The sequence below is a fragment of the Papio anubis genome, chromosome 14, assembly GCF_008728515.1.
Source record: "Papio anubis isolate 15944 chromosome 14, Panubis1.0, whole genome shotgun sequence".
Taxonomy (NCBI): domain Eukaryota; kingdom Metazoa; phylum Chordata; class Mammalia; order Primates; family Cercopithecidae; genus Papio; species Papio anubis.
The window spans coordinates 80993750-81021661 of record NC_044989.1 but is presented as its reverse complement, the minus strand read 5'-3'; the positions used below and the strand labels follow the sequence as shown (position 1 = coordinate 81021661).

At 36.8% G+C, this 27912-nt stretch overlaps 1 protein-coding gene and 1 long non-coding RNA gene across 10 annotated transcripts in view; one reads left to right on the top strand and one right to left on the bottom strand.

Moving 5' to 3' along the window:
- The window catches only part of LOC110741137, a 48393-nt gene extending 21752 nt beyond the window's left edge, over positions 1 to 26641 (top strand). Inside the window, exon 3 of the long non-coding RNA XR_002516890.2 lies at positions 26469 to 26641. This is a non-coding gene — a long non-coding RNA (uncharacterized LOC110741137). The remainder of the gene's footprint in view (positions 1 to 26468) is intronic.
- CTNNA2 (catenin alpha 2) overlaps positions 1 to 27912 on the bottom strand; it is a 1322067-nt gene that overhangs the window by 47043 nt on the left and 1247112 nt on the right. For all 9 annotated transcript variants that reach the window (XM_021925274.2, XM_021925278.2, XM_021925277.2 and 6 more), the window contains 3 exons: positions 27444 to 27595; positions 18625 to 18738; positions 11036 to 11217 (listed from right to left, as the gene is read on the bottom strand). In XM_021925274.2, coding sequence (XP_021780966.1) covers positions 11036 to 11217; positions 18625 to 18738; positions 27444 to 27595 — 448 coding nt within the window. The remainder of the gene's footprint in view (positions 1 to 11035; positions 11218 to 18624; positions 18739 to 27443; positions 27596 to 27912) is intronic.

Below are 27912 nucleotides of genomic sequence, written 5' to 3'. Positions count from 1 at the left end.
ATTAAAATCATATATTGGCTGGGCATGGTGCCTCACACCTGTAATCCCAGCACTTTGGGAGGCTGAGGCTGATAGATTGCTTGAGCTCAGAGGCTCAAGACTATCCTGTAGTCCCAGCTACTTGGAGGCTGATATGAGAGGTTCGCTTGAACCCAGGAGGAGGAGGACAGTGGCATATTTATTTTTCTGTAGATATGTTCAGTCATTTCAATGTTAAAATGTATTCACTTGTCAAGTTGATGGTTATAAAAAAATTAATTTTCATTTCTGTTATGACAGAACAGACTGAGTCTCAATCATTTATTGATCATTATTAATGATTTATATATTTTCTCTGAGTTGTCTTCAAATCTTTCACATATTTTTCTATTGACTCTTTTTCTAAATTGCTTATCTAAGCTCTTCAGGTATTTTGGATTCTGATCTTTTGTTATATTGCAAATTACTTCTAGTCTTGGCTGTATGTTAGGTTTCTTTTTTTACAATTTTTAAAAACAAATTTTAATTTTATTGTAGTCAAATGTATTAATCATTCATACTATAGTTTGTGCTTTTCATATATTGTTTAAGAAGCTCGCTCTTATCCCAAGGTAATTAAAAATATCCTTCCATTTTATTGTAAAATTTTAAAGTTTCCTTTTTATATTTAGATATTAAATCCACCTATAGTTTATGCCTTTTGTATAGGGTAAGATAGGAATCACACTCTATTTTTCTAACCAGTAACCAATTGTCCCTTGACAATACATTGAAAAGTTAATCCTTTCCCAATTTTATTTTTAAATTTTATTACCTTTTATCTTTAAATTCTGTATAAGTAAATGTATTACTATAAAATATAAACACAGAATGCAAAAATACCCAGAAAAAGAACATGAGAAAAATTGCCAACTGCCAAATTCAATTGTCTAAATATTCATAAAAATTTGAACTACTAAAACGCAGTTAAAGTCATGTGTAAAATGAAGAAAATTATTTGAATCATCTGGGAAATCCTGAATATCTCATATGTGGTTCTGAGTATGATGTAACACCTTCTAAGAAAGTTTCAAGGCCCAGGTTTCTTTAAATGAGCACAAAATTAGTGACATGACCCACTTTTCCCACATCGTGAACAGAAGAGAAGGGAAACAGAAAAAAAATAGTCGGGCCATTTCTGGGGGCGGGGGACCAAAGTTACTCATTTCCTTTTGCTTACATAACAGATGGTGTGGTGTGGTTGCCCTTACTGGTAGTTGAGGAATAACTGTGGAATAATAACTAGTATCTTTAAAAGAGAAGACCTTGAATTTGGCTTATGTAGCAAGGGTAGCATTTTCTTTTAATGCTATCATTAATAGGTTTCAAGTGAATTCTAAAGCTCCTTCAGACATTCGAGTGTCTATAGCAATGTTAACAGAATTTCTGTAATGATGGGCATTCTATAACTCTGCACTATCCAATATGGAGTCATTAGCCACATGTAATTACAGGACACTTAAAAGATGGCTAGTGTGACTGAGGAACTAGATTTATTTAATTCTGTCTTCTATTTTTAACTTTTTATTTTGAAATATTATAGATATTGAGGTAATTCAAAGATATGTATAGAAATGTCCTATTCATTCTTCTCCCAGCCTTTCTCAATGTTAATATCTTGTATAACTACAGTACAATAGCAAAACCAGGAAACTGATACTGGTAAAATTCATAGGGAATATTCATCTTTCACTATTTTTTATGCACTTGTGTAAGTATAGCTTCAAGTGACTACTACAATTGAGACACAAAACTGTACTATTACCACAAGTTTCTTTCATACTCTTTATACCATTTAACCCATCCCTAACACATTCCTAAATCATGAATCTCTTCTCCACCTTTAAAATTTTATGTCAGGAATGCCATCTAAATGGAATCATACTGTATGCAATATTTGAGATAACTGTTTTTCACTCAGCATAATTATCTTAAGGTTTATCCAAATCATTGCATGCATTTTTATTGCTGAGTAGTAGTCTATGGCCTAGATGTAACACAGTTTGCTTAACCATTTGCCCAATGAAGGACATTTGGGTAGTTTCCAGTTTGGGACTATTACAAATAAACCTGATGTAAATGTTTATGTATAGGATTTGGGGTAAATACAAGTTTTTATGTCTCTGGATAAATGTCTGAGAGCAAAATATCTGGGTCCTATATAAATCCCTTTTTAGTTTTTTTAGTTTTTTTTTTTTTTTTACTTTAAGTTCAGGATATGTCTGCCGAACGTACAGGTTACATAGGTTTACATGTGGCATGGTAGTTTGCAGCACCTATCAACCTGTCATCTAGGTTTTAAACCCTGCATGTGTTAGGTATTTGTCCTAATGCTCTTCCTTCCCTTGCTCCCCAACCCCTGACAGGCCCCAGTGTGTGTTGTTCCCCTCCCTGTGTCCATGTGTTTTCATTGTTCGACTCCTAACTATGAGTGAGAACATGGAGTGTTTTCTTGTTCCTGTGTTAGTTTGCTGAGAATGATGGCTTCCAGCTTCATCCATGTCCCTGCAATTAACATGATCTCATTCTTCTTTATGGCTGGATAGTATTCCATTGTGTTTATGTGCCAGATTTTCTTTAGCCAGTCTATCACTGATGGGCATTTGAGATGGTTCCAAGTCTATGCTATTGTAAATAGTGCTGCAATAAACATACATATGCATGTGTCTTTGTAGTAGAATGATTTATAATCCTTTGGGTATATGTCCAGTAATGGTATTATTTCTGGTTCTAGAGCCTTGAGTAATCGCCACACTGTCTTCCACAATGGTTCAACTAATTTACACTCCCACCAACAGTGTAAAAACATTCCTATTTCACCACAGCCTTGCCAGCATCTATTGTTTCCTGACTTTTTAATGATCTCTATTCTGACTGACATGAGATGGTATCTCATTGTGGTTTTGAACTGCATTTCTCTAATGATCAGTGATGATGAGCTTTTTTTATATGTTTATTGGCCACATAAATGTCTTATTTTGCCAAGTGTCTGTTCATATCCTTTGCCCACTTTTTGATAGTGCTTTTCTTCTTGTAACTGTGTTTAAGTTTCTTGTAGATTCTGGATATTAGAACCTTGTCAGATGGGTAGTTTACAAAAAATTTCTCCCATTCTGTAGGTGGCCTGTTCACTCTGATGCTAGTTTCTTTTGCTGTGCAGAAGCTCTTTAGATTAATTAGATCCCATTTTTCAACTGTGGTTTTTGTTACAATTGGTTTTGGTGTTTCAGTCATGAAGTCTTTGCCCACACCTATTGTCCTGAATGGTTATACCCACGTTTTCTTCTAGGGTTTTTGTTTGTTTGTTTTTGGTTTTGGGTTTTACATTTAAGTCTTTAATCCATCTTAATTTTTGTATAAGGTGTAAGGAAGGGGTCTAGTTTCAGTTTTCTGCATATGGTTAGCCAGTTTTCCTAGCACCCATTTATTAAATAGGGAATCCTTTCCCCGTTGCTTGTTTTTGTCTGGGTTGTCAAAGATCAGATGGTTGTAGAGGCCAATATCCCTGATGAACACTGATATGAAAATCCTCAATTAAATACTGGCAAACCAAATCCAGCAGCACATCAAAAAGCTTATCCGCCATGATCAAGTCGACTTCATCCTTGGGATTCAAGGTTGGTTCAACATAGGCAAATCAATAAACATAATTCATCACATAAACAGAACCAATGTAAAAAACCATGATTATCTTAATAGAAGCAGAAAAGGCCTTTGATAAAATTCAACATCACTTCATGTTGAAAACTCTCAACAAACTAGGCATTGATGGAACATACCAAATAATAAGAGCTATTTATGACAAACCCATACCCAATATCAAACTGAATGGGCAAAAGCTGGAAGTATTCCCTTTGAAAACGGGCACAAGACAAGGATGCCCTCTCTCATCACTCCTATTCAACATAGTATTGGAAGTTCTGGCCAGGGCAATCAGGCAACAGAAAGAAATAAAGTTTATTTAAATAGAAAGAGAAGAAGTCAAATTGTCTCTGTTTGCAGACGACATGATTATGTACTTAGAAAAACCCCTTGTTGGCCTGGCACAGTATCTCAGGCCTGTAATCCCAGCACTTTGGGAGGCCGAGGCGGGCGGATCACGAGGTCAGGAGATAGAGACCATCCTGGCTAACATGGTGAAACCTCATCTCTACTAAAAACACACACAAAAAATTAGCCAGGTGTGGTGGTGGGTGCCTGTAGTCCCAGCTACTTGGAAGACTGAAGCAGGAGAATGGCGTGAACCCGGGAGGCGGAGCTTGCAGTGAGCCGAGATTGCACCACTGCACTCCAGCTTGGGAGACAGAGCGAGACTCCATCTCAAAAACAAACAAACAAACAAACAAACAAAAAAACAAACAAACAAACAAAAAAACCCTTGTCTCTGCCCAAAAAAACTCCTTAAGCTGATAAGCAGCTTCAGCTAAGTCTCAGGATACAAAATCAATGTGCAAAAATCACAGGCATTCCTATACACCAACAATAGACAAGCAGAGAGCCAAATCATGAATGAACTTCCATTCACAATTGCTACAAAGAGAATAAAATACCTAGGAATACAACTTACAAGTGATGTGAAGAACTCTTCTAGGAGAACTACAAGGCACTACTTAAGGAAGTAAGAGAGGATGCAAATAAATCGAAAAACATTCCATGCTCGTGGATAGGAAGAATCAATATCGTGACAATGGCCACACTGCCCAAAGTAATTTGTAGATTCAGTACTATTCCCATCAAGCTACCATTGACTTTCTTTGCAGAATTAGAAAAAACTACTTTACATTTCATATGTAACAACAAAAAAAGCCTGTAGAGCCAAGACAATCCTAAGCAAAAAGAACAAAGCTGGAGGCATCATGCTACCTGACTTCAAACTATACTACAAAGCTACAGTAACCAAAACAGCATGGTACTGGTACCAAAACATACATATACACCATAGAACATAACAGAGACCTCAGAAATAACACCACACAGGTTTTTAGCTTTAAAAGAAACTGTCAATGTTTCAGTTTTATTTCATCTTAGTGAAAATTTTAAAACCCACAGCTTACTTTATGTATACTCAATGGTGAATAACAAAAGCTTTACCTCTAAGACTAGGATCAAAGCAAGGATGCCTGCTCTTGCCACTCCTATTTAACATAGTACTGGAAGTCCCAGCCAGTGCAATCAGGCAAGTTAAAGAACTAAAAGGCATTCAAATTGGAAAGGAAGAAGCAACATTATCTCTGTTAACAGGTGACATGATCTTACATGTAGAAAATGCTTAAGATTCTTAAAAAGAAATCCTGGTAAAACTAATAACTGAATTCAGGCAAGTCACAGGATACAAAATGTTTCTAGACACTAGTAATAAAAAAAATCCTAAAAGAAAATGAAGAAAATAACTCCATTTACAATAGTATCAAAAAAAATTAAATGTTTAGCAATAAGCTTAACCAAGGAGTCAGAAGACTTGCATGCTGAAAACTACAAAATATTGTTGAAATTACAAAAGTAAATGGAAAATCATTCAATAAATGTGGATTGGAAGACTTAAGATGTCAATACTACTGAAAGAGATCTACAGATCCACTGTAATCTCTATCAAAACCCAAAGGCATTTTTGGCCAAAATTAAAAAATCGATCCTAAAATTCACATGGAATCTCAAGGCAACACAAATAGCCAAAGCAATCTTGAAAAGAACAAAAATGGTAGGCCTCACACTTTGATTTTAGAACTTACAATAATCAAAACACTGTCATGCTGGCATAAAGACAGACATGGAGACCAATGGAATAGAGTGGAGTTCAAAAATAGACCCTTACATATATAAAGTCAAATGATTTTCCACAAAGGTATTAAGATTTTTGCTAAGATTTAGGTCTTGGAAAAGGGCAGTGTTTTCAATAAATGGTGCTGGGAAAACTGGATTATCTACATGCAAAAGAAGCAGCAGTACTCATGTTATACCTCATTTAAAAATTAACTGAAAATAGATGAAAGACATAAACATAAGAACTAAAGTATAAAACTCGAAGAAAACACAGGAGAAAACTTCATGACATTGGATTTGGTAATAATTTCTTGGATATGACACGAAAAGTATAAGCAATAATACAAAAAAATAGATGTTGAACTTCAAGATTAAAAACTTTTGTGTGTCAAAGAACACTATCAACAAATAGTGAAAACAAAGCCAATAAAATAAGAGAAAATAGTAATTCTTTATCAGGAATTTGTAATTCATGATAAGAAATTAATATCCAGAATATACCAAGGACTCCTACAACTCAACAACAAAAAAGCAAACAACCCAACTGAAAAATGGGCAAAAGACTTGGACAGACATTGTTCCAAAGGAGATATACAATGCCAATAAGCATAGGAAAGATGTTTAACATAATTAATCATTAGGGAAATACAAATTAAAACCACCATGAGATACCACTTCACATCTTTAGGATGGCTACTATCAAGAAAAACAGAAAACAAGCTTTGGCAAGGATGTGGAGAAATTTGACCATTGTGGAAAACTTGGAACACTTGTGTATTGCTGGTGGGAATGTAAAATGGTGCAGCCACTGTGAAAAATAAAATTGTGATTCCTCAAACATTTAAAAGAATTACTATATGATCCTGCAATTCCACTTCTGGGTATACACTTAAAAGAAATGAAAGCAGGAACTTGTATACTTATACACTCATGTACAGTGCAGCATTATTCATAATAGCCAAAAGGTGGAAGCAACTGAAGTGCCCATTAAGAGATGATAAAGAAAATGTGGGTGGTATATGCATTCAATGGAACATTATTAAACCTTTAAAAGGAAAAGCATTTGAGTATATGCTACAATATATGCATGAAGTTTGAAGACATTGTGCTAAATGAAATAAGCCAGTCACAAAAGAACAAATATTGTATGACTCAACTTATATGAAATTCCTATATTAGTCAAATTCATAGAAACGGAAGGCAGATGGGGAATTTACATTCTGTAGGTACAGAGTATCTGTTGAGGAAGATGAACATGTTCTGGAGATGGAGGGTGGTAATGGTTGCACAAAGATGTAAATGTGCTGAATGCCATAGAAATATACACTTACAAAGGATTGAGATGGTAAACTCCATGATATATACCATAATAAAAAAACAATTTAAGTAGTCATATACAGCTAGTGGCTACTATATTGGACAGCACAAGTCAAAATGAGCTACAGTCATTCAGATAATGTGAAGTGGGCACTGAAACAAGAAACAAATAGCCAACAGCAAAAAAAAAAAAAAGGAGAAAAAGAAAATCACATCCATGAAAGCATCAGAAGTTTGAGTCTTCTTATCCATGGAAGACAATATCGACAAGAAAACTGGCCACATTGGTTTATCTCCCCATTTTAAAATTGCGACCCATAGCCCTTGTGTTTTTCTACCTTAGAGCAGATTTTGTATTTTGTGGGTTTTAAAAGATGCTATGGGTAATCTCATGTTCTGAATGCAGGAGCAATCATATTGTCCCATCTGGAGTATGTTTTTAGTTTCCTTGGAAAGAGCATCAAGCCATATAATTAACTCTACTTATATAGATTCTTGAAACATTCTCTCTTTTGGACATAGGTAATTCTGATGCAAAGGTCAATATCTGGAGTCTTTCCTGTGAAGTGGTCACTCCAAAAAAGAAAGTCAAGGAAAAGTATTACCGCATCACTGCCGTCACATCACCATTTATGAACTAATTCACATTTATTTTGTGAGAAGGTAATAAGTAGTAATGTGAAAAATCTATGCCTCAGTATATTCTGAGTTAATATACTTAGTATTCAAAATTCAAATTCTGAGTTAATCCAAGTTATTTTTTATGCCTTCTCAATACCTCTAACATGTTAATACCTAATGTGACTCTCCAATAATGAGATATAGCACATAAAAAGGGTATTTGCAAATGTACTGAACCATAAAAGTCACTTTTCAGAGACTTCTGAATATGCTTGGGAAATTTTCCTAATCAGCTGAGGCAGTATGAAGACAGCACAGTGGAACAGTTGAGTGCATCTGGGGAATTTCAAGAACTCAGGTAGAACTACAGAATCACAAGTTGAACTGTTTCAGGTACTTCCTGGAATAGATTGTAAGGTCAGACGTTAAACATCTACAAAATTAGGACAGAAGCCTAAAGGTCAAGAAAGGTAGACCTTGAAGAGCAAACACAAGGATTTTTATTCTGTGAAAAAAGGAGCTAATGAAAGTTTTGGTGCAAAGGAAGCTGGATGACTGCCCTTCACTGGACAGATGTGGCCTGGATGAGTGGAGAATCTGAACCGAAAGACCAGCTGAGGTACTACTGAGCATGTGAACTAAGCCAGGAAATCAAGTTTGGGAAACATAGAATGATTATATGATTTCTGAGTCTAGTGCTCAGTATTTGACAGTCGGTCTCAAAACTGTTGAAGATTTGAACTTAAGTTTGATTCTAAAAACAGGTTTGTTCTTTGCTGTACAATTAAACTTGAGCTGTTGCTATCTGCACACCTTTTGTTATTGGGAAGCAAGACTAGCAACATGCTATTTCTTTCTGAAAAATGACATGAAAAGCATGAATTCACTCCATGCAGGATGGTGCTTCTGCCATTGTCGATGAGATGGAAGTCAAGAACTGAGTGGGAAAAAGACATGAGGCATAATCAGTTTTATCTTCCATGAAGAAGTTATTACACATATAATGAGGCAGAACCCTTCCAATTTTAATAATAATGGAGTGGATATCATTGAAATTACTGAATCAAATTAATGAATTAGCTAGTGATAAGAATAAAATAATAAGATAATAAATGCCAGGGTATTGTGTACCCACATGCCCTTTACACATATACATTAAGGAAGGTAGCCAAGTTTCAATTCCTAATCAGTTATATCCATTTCTTTAAATAAGAGAAAATGGTACTTAAGAATGTTTAGAGTTACGGACCTAAAATTATTCCTCCTTGAAGTGGAATACGCAAGTGGAAGGGCAATAATAACAATGTGTAAGGTCAAATATAGTGAACTTAGGTGAGAGGCCACAAAGAAAGGCACTATTCAGCTGTCTGTAAAAAAACAGGCTGTGCAGATCGAGGCAGCAATGAAGCCTCAACTTCCTATGTTGCATTTCAAACACACAGTCTACTCTGGTTCTCTAGTCATTAATTACTATACTCCTCCCTGTGCCCTAACGAAAAGAGCACAAAACTACTCATCACGCGGTGGGAAAAATTGTAACTAGTAGCTCCCTAGACATTTCATTATTTAAATCAGCATAAAATGATATGAAATTCCTAGGAAATTGAAGACACCTTCTTCTCACTTTTAAAACTATACTTTGACTAACAGACATGTGCCTTATTTAACACCATGTAATAAGACCCCTCAAATATATCTTTTATAACTGTGCCTTGACCAGTTATATAATCTAGAGAATTATAAAATGTGCTCCTGATCAAAACTAGTAACATGACCAGATTCATTATTCACTTTAATGAGATTATTTGTTCAAGTGATGCTATTAATGGATTGGATAATCATCAGATAAAGTACTAATAAAATGTTGAAAGCAAGCAAATTAAGTCATCATAGGCCTTGAGAAACAACGACTGAGGCTGCCATAATAGTCTGATTTGTAGGAAGTTTCAGACTGAAATAATGGTTCAGACTTTTTTCCTGCTGTTACGTTTTGTGAAATAAATGTGTGAAGTCTACAAAGACTAACCAAATGTACAAATTTGAACTTCTCATGAATACAATGACATTTAAAAGTCTCGAAAGGCTCCTTCATAACAGTAAAGTCATTCCACTGAAGTAAAAAACAATTTTAAAATATTTGGAAAAAGGGCCAAGCTATGTCATTAGTACATATTGGCCAGAGGCAAAGGGGGTGACACAGAGATATTCCATATTAAATTATAACTTTTAATCAACTCTAGCCTTTTCTTATTAGAAGCATTCGACAACCATTAAAAAAAGTTGCCACCCATCAGATGATGTCTTGACATTCCCATATATCTTATATTATTTCAATAACAAATATCATGTTAAATCATTAATACATCTTCGCGTATATGTGTGTTTTCCAGAAAAAAACCTACGGTAAAACGCTAGTTTATATTTGTATGGCAACATAATTTATACTTGCATTATCTCTTTGGATTTAAAAACTCTCTTCTGAAGTTGATAAGACAAGTGTTATTTCACTATTTCGCAAACAGAGAGTAAGAGACCTCCCCCCAAATCACCTGATACTCTGATTCAAAATTCAGGGAGGTTCCTATTGAGTTTTGCTCTCCCTTGGTTTGCCCTTTGTGTTGAAAGGGCAGATATATCACCTTCTTTTAAAGAAGAGACCAAAATGCATTGATAGAAAGAGCACTAACCCTTGTTGAAGAAAAGTCTCCTGACAAAATTCTGACTGGTCATTTGATTTGTCAAAGGTACTAGCTCAGAGTTAAAGGAAATAAATCTTACACAACTTTAATTTCTCTGTGAAAACAATGGAATCTTAGATAGTTGTACCTGATTCTTAATATGTAAGAATAAAATGTGAGCTTAAATTAATGCTAGATCACAAGCTAGTATTACAACATACTACAAGTATACATGCACGCGCACGCACATGCACACACACACACACACACAGGTACATATTTTTCCAAAGGGATATTAACGAATCATTCACTTTATCTTCAGAATAATATTTAAGCATATTGCAAAATAGCACAGACCAAAGATGAGTCACCCATCCCCAGGGGTTTGATTTTATGACTGCCTTAGGGTAGATAATTACAACAATAATTACAACATTGAATCTATTCTCCTTGACCAAAAAGACCTACCTATCTGCTAGGAATTAAGTCCAGATCATTTTGACTTATACATGTAAATTTGTAATATCACCACCTTGCCTTGGTATATTTTAATTTTTCAGCAGGCTCTCACATGCTAATACACACTGCTACACTTCTGGGTTTAATGAAAAAATCTTCAGCTCCCTGGCTCTGGGCCTCACCTTGTGAAGTCTGTCATTTCCATCATGATCATGCACATCTGCTTGGCCAGTACAATGATATCATTGCCGCTGTCGTCCCATTTGGCCACTTCTGCATCCAGCTTGCTTTTCTCTTGATGGAATATCTCCACCTGCTCAGCTATTTTTGCCTTCTCCTCCTGCGGTAGTTGCGCCATGATGGCCTGCGTGGGTTACAGAAAAAGCGTGAGTGACGGTGACAAAGGAAGTACAGACCGTATGTTGACTCTGCCTTCTGCGGATGGCAGAGCAGGACCCTGCAAAGGCTTATGAGCTACCCTGCCATTTCGGAAAGCACGTCTTTCTCCATTCCAGGAAGGCCACGAGCACAGGCTGATAAGCGCCCCAAAGTCCCCGTCCCACTCCCACATATGAAAAATACAGAGATATCCAAAGCTACGTGCGCACTGGCAATAACAGAACTTCTCTGCCGCTTTGATGGCATATGTTTGTTCAAAAGAAGCTATTCTTGACAATTTTTATATTTGGTCTCAGGAAACTTTTACCAGATGAAAGAATGCACCTCTTTCAACACTGAAATCTGTTCAGAGAAGGGAAAAAAGAAAAACGGCCTTCTGTCGCTGGAAAGGAGAGGAATTTTAAACACTATCTGAGCATCCAAGTGGGGGAGGATGGGGCTACTTTCTGAGTGTAAATGAAGGTGTCTACAGAGAGATGCCAAACAAAAATCCCCTGCCCAGGGCATGCCAGGGACGGCACGCCTACTCCCAGCCCTCCCCCATCTCCTTTAGGGTGGTGGCATGCCTGTGGCTCCTCGTTAAAGCCTTTGAGTACGTAGGCAGAAAAGTTATAATGGGATAAAGTATAAAATTAGGAAGCGTGGGTTCATTTTCAATAACTGCTAGGTAAGAAAATGTAGAAAAGGGAAAACTGCAGTCTTCTCCTTATTCATAGATTCCTTCATTTGCCAATTTGCCTACTCTCTAAAATATATTTGTAACCCCAAAATCAAGGCTTGTAGCATTTTTGTGGTCATTTGCAAATGTGGGCAGAGCAGCAAAAAATCTGAGTTGCCTGACACGCATATTCCCAGATGAGGTTGAAAAGGCAATGCTCTGCCTTCCTTTTTCAGCTCTCATACTGTAAACAAGTGTACTTTTTACAGTCTATTTACTGCTACATTTTTCGTATCTTTGTGCTTTTTGTTAGTAACTTTGCTGTTTAAAATGGCTCCAAGCATGGTGCTGAAGTGCGTCTAGTGTCCCTGAGCATGAGAAGGCTGGTATGAGCCTTATGGAGAAAATACATGTGTTAGCTAAGTTTCAATCAGGCATGAGTTACAGAGCTATTGGCTGTGAGTTCAATGTTAATGAATCAAAAATATGAAGTGTCTAAACAGAAACACCCATTAAACATAGTTATGTATTGATCAGCTGAAGAAAATGTCTTCACTGGCAGCTCTGAGGAACCTAATGCTGTATTTCCCCTAAGAGCAATGATTAAATATTTGCTAATTAAATGTTCATGATGACTTCATAGAACATAACTATCAGGAGTAATGAGAATCAACTATGTTTGTTAAACACCATTTAGGTAGCAAGCCCTGAATGAAATGTTTGACATCACCTTATCACATCCTAGCAAAACTGTATGCAACCTGCTTCACAGACAGGGGAATGTGAATAGGTGCTTCCATTTCCCTGCTTCTGGGATACACATATTTTCCAGAAGACAGACCAAGAGAGTACAGTTTGGGGGACTGCAGTTTCTGCAATGAACAAGTAAAATAACACAGGAAAAATGCTTCTTCCTAAATTGTAAATCTTCTCCCGGTGTGAGTGAATAAATTTGGAAGGACTAATAACTAGTATCAGGCAATGTGAGCTCAGAAAAACTGGGTTCAACAAGGGCTCTGTAGCTGACATGGGTTAAGACTTCAGTGTTATATGGATCTATCATTGATCTCTTCAGATAGAATATGGGTAGAGTAAATCATTACCTCAAAAGGTGATGGTGGGCAGCAAATTAAATATGTTTTTTCAAAAAAAAATGAAAGTAAGCATGTATAGAATTATCATTAACATTATATTATAATTTCCGCCATTAGTTTGCCTTTCCAACTACCACTCTGGCTCATTAGTTGCCATAGGGAAAGGGATGGGCTTGGGGTCTATGTGACCATCTACAAATAGAAGATGGTTATGATTCCTTATGTATATCAACAAATACTGGGTAGTGTGCTGAGACTTATGTATGTCAAACAACAATCTACTTAATCATCCTAATACTATTACTATCCCCATTTTAATAATAATATGTAGGCCCAGAGAAATTCATAAAATTCCTAATATCACAAAATAGGCTGTAGGAACAGGATTCAAACCCACTTGAACTAAGATCATTCTTAACCATTATACACAACTGGATCATCAGTTGTGTGTGGCCATGCAGCTTTCCCATTGCTCGCCAGGCTGTGCATCCTGGTGGATGCCATAGACATGAGTTGCATATGGTGTCTGATTTGCCTAACAGTATCCTTCCCAGATGCTTCTTACTAATAGCCACATCTACTAACTTCCATGGATGCATGTATGTGGCTTTAAATAGCATGTGTACATATTTTTGGATACGCACATGTATGTGTAAATTTTAATCCATATGTAAAAATCCAGACTTGCATGAATACTATTGTTAAGATATTTAAAATACTGTATCTTAAAAGATATTGTTAAAATAGCTTTAAAATCTGTATTTAAAAAGGTGCTTGATATACATGAGTTTATTATAACCTCACATTTGCAATGTTGTGTTCATAGCAAGACAGCTATTCCACTATATTTGTGATACGTTTGATTTACAGAAATTAAATATGCACCTTTTTCCTTAACTATCCCTTTCTGATGACCTATTGCTGTTTTTGGTTTATTGTCCTCCTCATACAAAAGAGCGAATTGTGCTTTACTTAGACCTCACAGGTCCTAAACCAGCATCATTTAAAGCATTCGCTAGGTGCTTCTTTGTAAAAGAATTTGTAAAACTATCAGCAGACTCCCAGAGTCAATGTTCAATCCCCAGATGAAAAGCAATGCACATTTCATTGTCCCAACACAAGGTTAATTTGTGCACTGAAAGGTGTATACTTCTCTGTCAACTATAGCACTTGGGTCTCCATTATACAATTTAGCACTTGAATATTAACTGCTTTGCTTTGCTCTCTAATTAATTCCTATGAATGCCCTACTGCTAACTTCTTTATATGCTTCCCTAGGGTTTAGGCTGCCCATATCCTGCCCATAGTAGAAGCTTAATAAACATCTTTTGACTGACTGCTTAAACATTTTTCCACTCACTGCATTAACATAATTCAAGAGAAGTTGCCAGAACTGACACATACATTCTAAGGACACAATTCTGAAGAAAAACTGTCCCCTCCAATGTAAGTTTGCAAAGGAAGATATGATTTTGACTCTAGAGATGCTTGACCTGCATAATACACTTAATGGTGTGTGACTTGGGTGAAAGTATCCTTCCATTTGCCTCTGCTTATGTAGCTGTCAATGAGCTGAAGTCTCTTCCTAAATATTCTTAAAATGCTCTTGCTTTTAAAAATTAATAATTGACCTTTTCTGAAACTGGAATTTAAAAAAAGGTTATCTATAAACAGTAGATCACAAACTGTGAAATTTGCAAGTTAATCAAATTAGAATTCAACACATGAGTTTTAATTAGGTCTTATCAATGTAACTCAGCAGTTTGAAATGTTAACACATTAAAGCCATTCTAGCTAGAAAAAAATAGAAGCCAGCTACATTGAAATCAAACTCAATATAAAATACCTAACATGCAATTGTTCATTCCCTCAAACTAAGGGAACATGAGAAAAATTATCTTCATAGCCAAGAGGAAAGGGGACATATCAGATTTTCTGTTTGTATGATATGATTACCCTGGACAGGTTAAATTTCTGGTTTTCACAGTAGCCAAGCACAGATGTCCAAATTGTTGATCTGCCTGATGTGGGGTCCCAAATTAGTGGTATCAGAGAAATTAATCTAAAAGGATTCCTTCCCCCAACCCCAGAGTCCCTCCCAGCCTTTCCTCTGAACCACCAACCATTTTTTGGTGATTGTTTTAAACCCTACCTATTAAAAGTGAAAATCACTGATAAAAGCAAGCAACCATTCAAGTAGCACTGAATCCTTTCTTCAGTTTAAATCTCAAGGAGATTTTGATATAATTATCTTCTAATTTCCGGAGAAAAAAAATGATTTTTAAAGTCTTTGGGTCCCCAAATTGACAAGCGTTCATTTCTTAAGCATAGAGCAAGAGGCTAACATTAAGTTTCAAGTACAAGAATGTTTATAAATAACAATTAAAGGGACTAAAGCTCAATGTGCCTGTTTCTACTCACTTGACTTTAAAGCAGTATAATAAATATAAGTAGTTAAGAAGTGGGTCCTTTGATTCTTACCCGTCTCTAGCTGTGAAGTGAATTGGAAAATTGAGGTAATTGTCCCATTAACTCAAGTAAAAACTCTCATGATTGCCTGAATTATCCAACTCTTTCAGGTGAAATTAGCCAGCCTTCTAATGAATGATTAGCTCAAGCCACAAGCATCATCACCATTACCACCAACTTAATTATTACATATTTATATGACAAATCCTGTGATACATTTTATCATAGAATTCTTCCTTTGACCTTATGAGGTAGCGTATGAGGAGATGAAGTGTGGAGAGGTTAAGAAAGTTGCCCCAAAGTCACACAGCTTCACTAAGTCCATATTTAAAATCAGGTCTGTGTGACTCCAAATAATATATTGTATCACCAAGGTTAAGTGCCCAGCAATTGTCACTAACCTATTTTAACTATGTCAACCTGTGGAGAAACAGTTTATATTATGTCATGTCTAGGATCAAAGGGTACCACACATCACCTCCATATTTTATCAGATCACCACCATCCATATTGATTCCCATTCATCTTCCCTCATCACTCCCGCCCCCTCTCTCCTCTCCCTCAGAATGTTGTAGGCAAGCAGCAGACATGGGCATATAAAGGAAAGTTTGTAAATACTTTAATTCCAGAATTTGAGAGCAATGTTGGATGGGGTTACTAAAAGCTTATCTCCCACTTAAACCTTCTTATAGATTAATTAATCATTTTCAGAAAGGGAAACTTCTCTAAATGTGAACACAAAGTAATATCATTAACATGGGAGGACTTGCTGCAGGGAAGAGCAAATGCCTCTGTCAAAGACAAAGTTCGCCGCCTTCACAATTTGGACCAACTTAGCACACATTGCTGGTCAAAAGTCTGACCATCTATCATTTCAGCAATTCAATGCACCCTCTTATTTCCAACTTAACAGCCATAATTCCATGTCTCTGATTTGTCATCATATAATTACAGGCTAAAATAGGCTGACTCAGTAAGTAATGCTGTCTGCTGCAAGTTAATCATACAGACCACATGATGGACCTCAAAGACAAATGAGCAAGTGTTGAATTTATAGGAGTGCTCTCTTCTTACTATCTTGGACCCTGTTTATAATTCATGCTGGAAAAACTCTCAGAAAAGACTCTAGTGTGAAGAAATAATAGATGATAAAGACAGGAGTCTCTGAATTGTATTTCCGCCCATCATCATTGACTTGAAGGCTAATGTAAATAAGGCTAGAATTCTGTTCTCAGTGAAACAGAAGTATATTGGGACTCTATTCTTCCTTGTAAAAGTGGGACTGGTCATGACATTTTGACAAGATGGTGATTATAAAGCAAGATGAGTTGTACAACCTGTCTTTGTCTTTAAGAAAACTAGTCAGTGGATACTAGGCTGCATGTATACTGAGTTGCAGTTAGTCAGTCAAATTGACTGAATTGCTTCATGTTTGGATGAATTATTCAAAATTGCCCTTTGTCAGTGACAAAAATGCTGGTTTTAATTCTGAAGATGAAATGACTGTTTAATTAGTCTGACGTTTTGCCAACACAGAGTCAAAAGATTTTCAAGTTACTGACCTTTCCAATTTTCAACATTTTAGGGGGGATTAAATAGAATCTGCAAGGAAATTTTGAAATAGGGGGCTGAATGCCTACTTTTCTGTTGTCCCACCATTGTGTGATCAGAAAGGATTTCTCTTAGAAAGGATAATTATCACAGTCATCTTTATTGAGCATTTACTGTATGTCTGATATTGTGCCCATTATTTTACAAATATTAAGGAATTAAATCTTCATAAGAATCCTATCAGGTAACCCTATTATTCACATTTTAGGGATGATAGGTCTGAAACTCAGAAAAATTAAGCAACATGTAGCTTTGAGCATGGTTCTAATGCTGCTCTTTATAATTCAAAACCAAATCTGTCTGAAAACACAGCCTTTGTCTTTAATATTCTTTTACCTTCACATCCCTCCTATTAATGTTTGTTTATATCTTTTGGGTCACTTGATTGTTGGGTGAGAATTTCAGGGCATAAAGCATGTAAGAGAAATTGGGTTTTAGACACAAAGTCTTTCTTGACTAAACGTCTCCTTCAAGTCCTCTTTATTTTAACCTCTGATTATTTTCCTTTCATAATTCTTAAGGCAGTGTGGGCTTTCTGGGGTTTCCCAATTTCTATTTTAAATTACCAGCTCTTTCTCAACCTCCTGCTTTCTATTCATTATCTTTTATTTAAATAAAACTTAACACAGAAAATTAGAATATCTAATTCTCAGTTATACTATAATCGGATTGTTTTTACTCTTTGGAAACTGAGCCTTTAAGGGGAGGAAAATTTCATCCTCCTATGCAATCTCTAAAGATTTCATCTCTCACCACCAGCTTGATTACGTACAGCTACCCTCTGGGTGATACAGCTAATCAGATTGATCCAAATTTAGGATGCTCTTTGGACCAAAGGCATTGGTGAACAGTATCATGGATTACTCAAACGTCAGGCAGAGCTGGTACTCTCTCTGTTGCTTCCTGATCCTTAAACTTGCATATTTCTAATTTGTCTCTAATTTATTTTTCTATCACATGGCAGACAGATCTAGGAATACCGCCATGGGAGTAGACAGGCATCATGAGGAAACAAAACATTCTCTATCTAATGGCCTTGAACCCATTTCAAAAGATATGATCTTAGATATCATAGAACATAGGCCATTGTATGGAGGAACAGCCCAGCCATTAACAAAGTAGTACCCCGATTCCCCATTTGTCATTGCCTCTTGTGTTGACAAGCTCGGAGACTTCAGGAAGAACAATGGTGACTGTGCCAATGCAAAATTTGCTGTATTACAGTGTCCCCTCTATCAGTTTATCATCCAGTTGTAATACCCAACCCCAACAAAATCAATTATACACATAAAAGCTTGCTATGATGTGGTTGCTATGTTTCTAGTGATACCAAAAGAGGGGAGTTAGAGGAATCAGGAGCAGTGGTGGTTATTTTCACTGTGTAAAACGTGATTTGCTATAAACCACCTCAGATGAGAGCACAGATTTCTGACCCATGAATCTCTGGGGTACCACGTCTCTGGAGTTTAGAAATACCCTCAAACCATTTTAGTAAACACAGGCCATGTGGGGCAAGCCAAAGTCTTACATGTCCACTCACCCGTGCGCTCTGCCCTGCAATGAGCTGGTCATCCTCAGTCTGAACACTTGTCCTACTACGCACATCGTAATCTTCCTGCTCAAAGTCAGAATCATCCTCTAGTTCTTCTGGGGTCTAAAGACAAAAAGAGAAAAATCAGCATATTTAAATTGATAACCTTCACCCCCATCCACACACTTCATTGCAAAGGCTAAATATCCCTCAGAAAGCAGAGCTCATAGCATCCTACATAGCATCCACACAGCTATGTGAGTGGGTATTAGCTGGAATGCAGTCAGAAAAATCAAGCTGCCCTAATTTACTTTAAAATATATATTTTATTATTTCCTCATACAGGTATAGTAAGTCTAACTTGAAGTGATATGCTAATTTTAAGAAAAATTATATTTGTGTATTATTTCTACCCATCCAAATCGATTGAAAGAAAAGAACCATCAACAACAAAATTTACACCTATGCTTCCATAATGCCACTTTTGCTCTATAAACAAAAAAAGTTGATTATCTCCAGGCCAAAGGCTAGACCTGAGGGAATAACTGGTCACAAAGCCATAAGGTATAAAGGTTATAAGCACAGGCTCTAGAGTCAAGACTGCCTGAATATGAGCCCCTGTGTGCTCATAAATAAACTATCTTACCTCTCTTAGTTTGACTTCTTCCTCTGTAAATTGAGGTTGATAACAGTAGCTACCTCTATGATTGCTGTGAAGATTAGGCAATGTGTTCTCTGTATAGTGTCAGACACAGAGTAGGTATTTTTTAAATGTTTGCCATCATTATTACTTGGGGTTTGTTGTTTGTTTAGAGACAGGGTCTCACTGTATAGCCCAGGCTGGAGTATAGCAGTGTGATCTTGGCTCACTATAACTTCCACCTCCCAAGTTCGAGTGATTCTTGTGCCTCAGCCACCCAAGTAGCTGGGATTACAGGTTTACACCATCATGCTTGGCTACTTTTTGTATTTTTAGTAGAGACAAGGTTTCACTGTGTTGGCCAGGCTGGTCTTGAACTCCTGGCCTCAAGTGATCTGCCTGCCTTGGCCTCCCAAAGTGCAAGGATTACAAGCATGAGTCACTGTGCCTGGCCCATCATCATTATTAGGATTTTTAAATCAATTCATTCATCAAAGTTTATGAAATGAAGCTACTGATTACCACATACCCATAAAGGATTTAATAACTTTTACATATATATTATCAATTTAGCTCAGATGAGCACAGTGACATTAGGGATCTTTCTCTATTTAGAGGTAATACAAGGTGCAGATAAGTTAAGACATGTGCCCCATGTCCCTAAATTAGTTAATAAAGAACCAGAAGTTACATCTAAACACCCAAGTGTATCTGACTCCAAACATACTTCTCATTAGTTTTTGTTGTAGTTTATTCACATAACAAATTTAGCAAGACGTGAAGTTATAAAATGGCTTAAAAAGAGTAGAGTTAGATCAAGATCCTTTCCAATCTATAACGTCAGTGATAAGGAAAAGATAAGAAAGAATCCATAAGCCCAGGAGTAAAATACCTTTCCATCTTCAATGGCAATAATAATAGATAACTGTGCATTAAGTGCTTAACATGTGTCTGTCAATGTTTTTCCTAAGTGCTTTACAGACACTAACTCATGCAGGTTTCTTAACACTCCTTTGATGTAGACACTATTTTCTCCATTTTCCAGGTAAGAAAACTGAGGCATGAGAGGTTTTATCGTGCTCTAAGGCTTTGCTAACTCTATGAGGTTAAATTCGAAAGGTGGAAGGATGGTGGACAAAAGTAAGAGAGTGAATCAGTGTGAGATTAACCTGACAGGAGATGGTCTTCCACAGACTGCCTCTTGGCATATAGTAGGACCACATTCCAGGGTGATGCCTTTCAAAAGAAAAGAGTAGACCGCAAGGAATACCAATGATGCAGTTGCCCATTCCCCATCCAAAAGGGCACATTTTTTTCCTGCTGGTTTCTTTGGCTACCACAGTGTAATTAATCAGGTGCGGTTTTTGATGAAGCCTTGAGATTGGTCAGACAGGCATAAAATGGGGTCCTTCATGCCAATATCACGTTATGCCTAGTAATTTTCCAAGCTTTGGCATATCACACTTGTTTTTCCTTCTCTCTCACCATCAACCTTATTAACATTCACTCAGTCATCTACAGATGTTTACTTTCATAGGAATATTAAAATAAGGAGAGAAGAAAGAGGTTTTGTTCCTATATTTTATTAACTAAAGCAGGGGTACAGTAGGCAGAGCCCAGTTCAAATAACTGGTTGTGTTTTTATTGTGGACAGAGACAATATTCTCTGATCATTCCTCCCTCTTTTGCAGTGTACTGTGGGACAGTTATAGCAAGTTGGTAAATTCAGCTGACAGATGAGATGACAAGATTACAAGCACTTTTTGTCATTAGTTCTTGAAAGAGAAAAAGTAAAATTGAAAATCTCATTTAACAAAAATAAGCAGAATATGACAGTGCTTATAGTACTGTGTCCAAACATTACAGTGATCTGTGCATTTAGTAGAGGAGTCAATGACAAACCCAACCTGGCAGCATAAGGCTAATAATGATGAGTTTTTATTCAAGTGACAATGGCCCAAGAACCAAAATAAAGAAAAAAACATTAAAATCAAAAGAGATATTAACCTGGATGAGGACTCAGGGGACCTGCATGTTTTGACCTAACTCTGCCACTCACAAGCTATACGTCTTTGGCAAGTCACTTAGTTTCACTGCTTCTGTGTCTCCCTGCTCATAAAACGGAGATTATAATTGCTATTTGCACTTTCTGCCCCACAGGACTCCTAAGCTCAGATGTATAGGAAAATGCTTTAGGAACCATAAAAATTAACTAAATTCATAAATGATGGTGATAATTACTGTGCTTAATAATAAAATACAACACCTAATAACAACAACAGCAATAATAATGGCAATGATTGTTTATCACCCACTACGGGACAGGCATTCAGCCAAAGAATTTGATCCTTACAAAAACCTAATGAAATAAATGTAATCTCCATTTTATAGGTGTGTGAACAGGCTCAGAATTGTTGAGTATATTTCCCAAAGCATCACACCTAGCAAGCGGCAGAGGTGGACAAGTTGAAGGTTTCAGAGCTCATGCTTTTAACCATCACAAATACCACCAGACAAACAGATGAGCTTAAGCTATTTTCATGTGCCTTAAACATGAAACATAACCATCCAACCCATCCATATAAATAGTTCTGTGCATGTGCAGTTTGCTAATTGCATGTGAGTGTGTCTCCTACACATGGCATTAATTTTTGAATTACTCATTTTTAAAACTGTGAGTGCTATTTTTTAGTTGGTCAAAGACCTCCATGAATTAAAGGAAACATGGAAAATTACAGAGGATCTGCAAATGGGCCCAGGAAGATTACACTTGTATTACTAGATAGTGTTACAGGGTAAAGCAATACATAAAATAAATAGTTCACTGTACTGGAGGATAGAGACTGAGGGTGAAAATTCTATGTGCTCTTTGGGAAGGCCTTTCTCAATAAACAGAAACCACTTAAAGTCTACTCCTAGTTTCCTGCTTCCACTACTTTCTGTTTTGTTGTCGAAGTGGGTCATATCTGTAAAATGACACAAAGTATTCAGACTCTAAAATCTCTCTGAAGAGTCTATGAGATCGGCTTGTGCTCATTACAGGGGCCAGCCAAGGGAGATCATGTGGCTTGACCAGGGTCATACCACATGTCAGTTGTAAAACAGGACCCATTCATCTGCTGCTGGTGCTCGATTTCCTCTGCAACAGCCTCTATAGAGAAACACAGTGAGAAAGTTTTGAAGGATTCAGTCATTTCACCTGGACATGTGAGTTGTTGAGTAAATTTTACACGTGAGCCCAGGCGAAATGACTCTGAATCCTTCAATATTTTCTCATGTCTCATAAAATGTAATAAGAACCATTGAAAGAAAGGGCCCAAATGTGTATGAGAATTTCACTGGGAGAAGGCTGAGAATATAGGTTGGCAAGAGAGTTTAAAAGATGCATGAGGTAGGATTTCCCAACAGAGCTCAACACCACTGGAATGGGCTGCAGACTAGAAAATCAAATTAGAGATCCAAAGGCCTAAAACAAAACAAAACAAAACAAAATAAAATAAATTTTAATCAGGGGTGATTGGCAACCAGCGACTCTGGCCTGGCCTGGATTACTCTGGAGGCTCCTACCTGATCTTGCTTCTGCTCTTGCCCCATACATTCTGTTCTCACTAGCATAGCCATGGTGGTTCTTTTAAGGTCTAAGTCAGATCACACTATTCCCCCGCTCAGAACCCTCCAATGGCTCGCAACTCATTCAATAAGGTCCCTTAGGTCTCTAGGCCAAGTTCCTGGCTCCAACCTTTGCACTTGCCATTCCCTCTGCCTGAAACATACTCTGCCTGAATACCGTTAGGGCTTATTTCTTCTTCCTTCTCCCAGTATCTTCTCAAATGCCACCCAGGTATTTCCTTTCATAAGATCCATGCCCACCAGAAGCTCTGTCCCTTTAGGCTACTTTGGTTTTCTCTGTGGCCCAATGTCTGACATTATATTTCCTTGTTTATTCTCTGTCTCCTACCGGAAGAATAGAAATCCTGTGAGGGTTATAAGCTTTCAGCAAATAAATGAATAACCAAGACAGAATTACCAATTTTTAATAATACTGAACTATTTCTAATAAAACTAGACACCTTAAGAGGCCATGTTGATTAACAGGATAGTGACAATCTATAATAAGTAAATTTTGTTGCATAAGTAGTTTATAAAGTCTTTTCAATCCTTTTATTTTTTAACTGTGACAAACATTGACTCCAGCTCCTATAATTTTGATAATACTATTGACTTACTTAACAAGTTCTAGTTCATTACTTGACTATATAAAGACAAACTTCATCCTACCAGAATGAAGAAAAGAAATATTTCCTGGGAGCATGCTAAGTGCTAGATCTATGCTACTCCTTCATAACTGTGGTAACATTTGTCACCACTTGTGTACAAATGAAGTGCAGACAGGTAATTAGCATGCTGATGATCCCAGAATAGTTGAGCTGAATTCCAAACTTTACTGCTTTAAAGCACCCTCACGTAATTTTTTTCATGGTGCCCTTAGGCTAAAAAAACAAGAACAAACAAATAACTATAACAATCATGTCCATTATGCAGAGTTTGGCCCAATCAACCTAATCAATTTTTATAACCTATAACAACAAGTTATTATTGGTACCTGTTATATACTGTACTTCTTCTCAAATGTTGGAATCTAAATGGACACTCATCAATTCTAGAGATTCCTTTTTACCAGTGATTGCTACAAACCCAGCAGCACATATGAATCAAAAGATATGTACCAAGGTAATGTTTAAACTGTGATTTGTAACTAATATTTCATACAGAATTCAAGAGATGTCTATGTGCTACTTTGAAATTTTAAAATATCTGGCAATGCTCCAGGGCACCTTGATACATAGTTTGGGAGATGTGAAGTTAAACTACAGACCTTTATCTGAACCCTGTTCCAGGCCCTATTATTTCTTTTACCTGCTTTTGAAAGTATCATACACAACCAAATTAATGAGTTCCAAATGCAAAAGATTCATCTATAGTTATCATCATAGATCTTTCAGAGTCATTCTTACAAGAAGCAACTACTGTTTCATTGAATACAAATCTCCTGACACCAAGATATTACCACCTTCTACCCTACCCACTTATCTTAATTTACAATGCAAAAGTTTAACTTTTTGTCTTGAATATATACTTGGTCCTCATTATTTATGGATTCCTTACTTATTTGTCTACTCTCTAAAATTTATTTGTAATCCCCCAAATCAATAACTATCTTGTTATTCCCAGACATCAAGAGTGTAAAAAATCTGAGTCACAGGATGTGCATGTTCCCAGCTAAGGTCAAGCACCACAGTGCTCTGCCTTTTTGTTTAAGGTCTCATACTGGAAACAAGTGCTCTTTTTCTGGTCTATTTAGTGCCACTTGTCTTGTGCTTTTTGTTGGTGATTTCTCTATTTAAAATGGCCTCCAAGTATAGTGCTGAAGTGTCATCTAGTGTTCCCAAGTGCAAGAAGTGCGATGTACCCTACATAAAAACACATGTGTGTTAGATAAGCTTTGTTCAGTCATCAGTTAGCACAGTTGGCCATGAGTTCAGTGTTAATGAATCAACAGTATATTGTTTTGTTTCGGTGTGATCCCAGCTCACCATAACCTCTGCCTCCCACATTGAAGCAATTCTCTTCTCTCAGTCTCCCAAGTAGCTAGAATTACAGATGCACACCACCATGCCCAGCTGATTTGTGTATTTTTTTTTTTTTTTTTTTTTTTTTGGTAGAGATGGGGTTTCACCATGTTGGCCGGGCGCAGGTGATCTGCCTGCCTTGGTCTCCCAAAGAACAATACATATTACAGAAGGTGTCTTTGAACACAAACTCACATAAAACAAGGTTAAGTATTGATCAGTTGACAAAAATGCAGCCAGAAGCTCACGGTCACCTAACCCTGCATTTCTCCTAGGAGCAATGATTCAAGATTCACAAATTTGGTGTTCACAGTGAATTTGCAGAACACTACTGTAAGAAATGAGAAATGACTATATGTTGGTCTGCCAGATTTGTGTATATATTTGTAAGCCACTTTGTGGGGATAATCAGAAAATTCCTATGTACCTGACAGATCCCAATGGACAAGCCTCAGGAAGAAGGAAAAAAAAAAAAAAGTTTTATGAAGGAGGGGTAGAGTAGATTGCTCCAAGAGAAAAGGGAGGTTCTGAAAGCTGAGGCTGGAATACAGTAAGAACAAGCTTTGTCTACTTCAGAGGGTTGCCTGGAGCTGGCCTGAAGCACTCGGATACCAACATCACCATTAAATATGTATTGACTGCCAAGAGACAAGATGATAAAGAACTTGACCCCCTTCAGGGTCCTTTCTGTATTAGTTTTGGGGGAAAAAAATCTTTCTTTGCAGCCTGTGGGAAGGAAGGAGGTATGGTCAAATTTTCTGGGAAAGAAAAAATTCTACCTGTCTTATTGTCTATCTTCCTTAGTACAAGGGATTTTTTTAAAGTAGACTCAACCATTACATTCAGACAGAAAACCACGAAATCATTTAAGTGCAAAATGAAGCCATTTGGGTGCTGAATGGAGAAGGATTTTAAAAATAACAATTTGTACATACTGTACACTTCTCTCCTAAATTTTAAGTGGTGTGAAATCCATCTAATCAAATCACTTAAAATGTCGAGATAGAGAAATGACACTTCATGTGACAAAGATATGACATTTTATGTAAAATTGTGTGTGTATGTGTGTGTGTTACAGCTCATGAATCAGCAAGTGAATGATGGCTATAAACTTCCTCAGCCTCCCAGATGAATGGTTGTCACAAACATATGAAGGCTAACAAAGCAGAAAAATGGCAAAAGAGGGAATATATCTTGAGGATTACAGTGGGATTTAGTACCAAAAATGCTTTGAAAATATAACTCTCATGCTCTATTACCTTATTTCACAAGTTAGTACATAATGGGAAAAAATGATCTAATTTGTTATGGGCCTAAAAGGCTGACTGTCTTCCCTTGTCCTCTCTTCCAATTCTTTTATCCCTTTTCTCTGTCATCCTCCCATCTTTCTAGGCATCTCTCTCTCCCTCTTTCTAGCGCACACATGCGCGCGCGCGCGCACACACACACACACAGAGATTTAGGCTCTGTGCCAAACAAAACACCATAGTGTGCCATAAAATGATATTTTGGATACATTTGGTTAAATAAAATGTATTTTTAAAATCATAACTAATTTCACCTTTTTCTTTTTTCTTTTTTAGTGTGTTTACTAGAATATTTTAAGTCACAAGTGTGGATACCATTCTACTGGACAGCATGCTTTTCGGATTAGCACTGCAGAAGCCCCACTTCTGCTTCAATTATAACAGCCACAAATGTGCTTTTGCATATGCAGTATATTTGAAGAAATAAAGATTATTATGTGGCTAATAAATATGTGTGAACATTACTATGCTAAACTGTTGGTTAGATAAGGAGAAAAAACTTCATCTTATAATGGATTATAAAGCAGTTAAATAAAATGAGGTTAGCTAGATGTCTTAACAGACATATGTGAATGTGCCTTGTGGGTGAACAAAGAAAGTTATAAATGAAACTATACGAGATTTTAAATCAACTATAATATGTATTTTCTAGGCCTGTGTATATATATTAATTGTTTAGACAACATTTTGGAAGACACACCTACCTGACAACAGAAGTCTGAAGATGGGAAGATAGTGGAGTAGGAAATAAGAGGTTTGATGTTAGGCTATCCAGCCTTATTTATACTAAATTATTTTTATGCAAAGAGAATGTAATTATGTACCACTTCATAGTTGCATAATGATAATAACCATTATTATTATGTGTTATTATTATAAACACTACTATGCTGTGTAATCTTCATTTCTTTCTAGCCCATGATCTTTGGATCCTGATGGGAAGAGTGTTAGTAAGAGGTACAAATGGAAAATAGCAGGGGTATCCCTAAAGGTTGTAAGAAACTGAGGAGATAATGCATGCAAGAAATAGGCAGGGAGTTGCCCTTCAGAATATTCAGTGCTCACCTGAGCTCATTGATATTACTCATCCCTTCATAAGTATTAAGCTCACCTTGTCTGACTAAATAAGGAGCCAAACAGCTTACCAAGTTAAACTCAGTAATTACAAAATAAATAATCAATAAGAGAGTTAACTCTTTAGTTTCCTACTAGGAGTTCTGACCTGCTCTGAGCTACAGAGGCCTCACATACCCTGATCATCAGCACAGCCTTTCTGATGTCCCGAACGCCGTCATACACCAGGCGAGAGGCATCGATGAACTCATTCTCCTCAAATGGTTGAGGAACGTTGGCACTCAGGGCTTCAATGGCAACCTCTACTTGTTCAGCAAAGCGTGGCATCACTGGGTTAAAAATAAAAAGCAGAGGATTAGGCAACTTTTCTCTCACTACCTCTCATTCCAGCTTTTGGACAAAGTGGCAGGTGCCCAGGTATTCTAACAGTTAAGTGGAGCAAGACACTCATCTGTCCAGTTTGAAGTGAGCCCAATTTAGTAGTCTTTATGACAGTTACCTCGGCAGCAGGGAAAGAAAAGTTTCCCAATTGTTATTCTATGCATAGTGATGGTTTGCAAAAGAGAAAGTTTTTGAAACCTGCCCACAGTAGTGTGTGAATATAGTTTTCATGTTACCCTAACCCCAAACTGAGTTGTATTTCTGC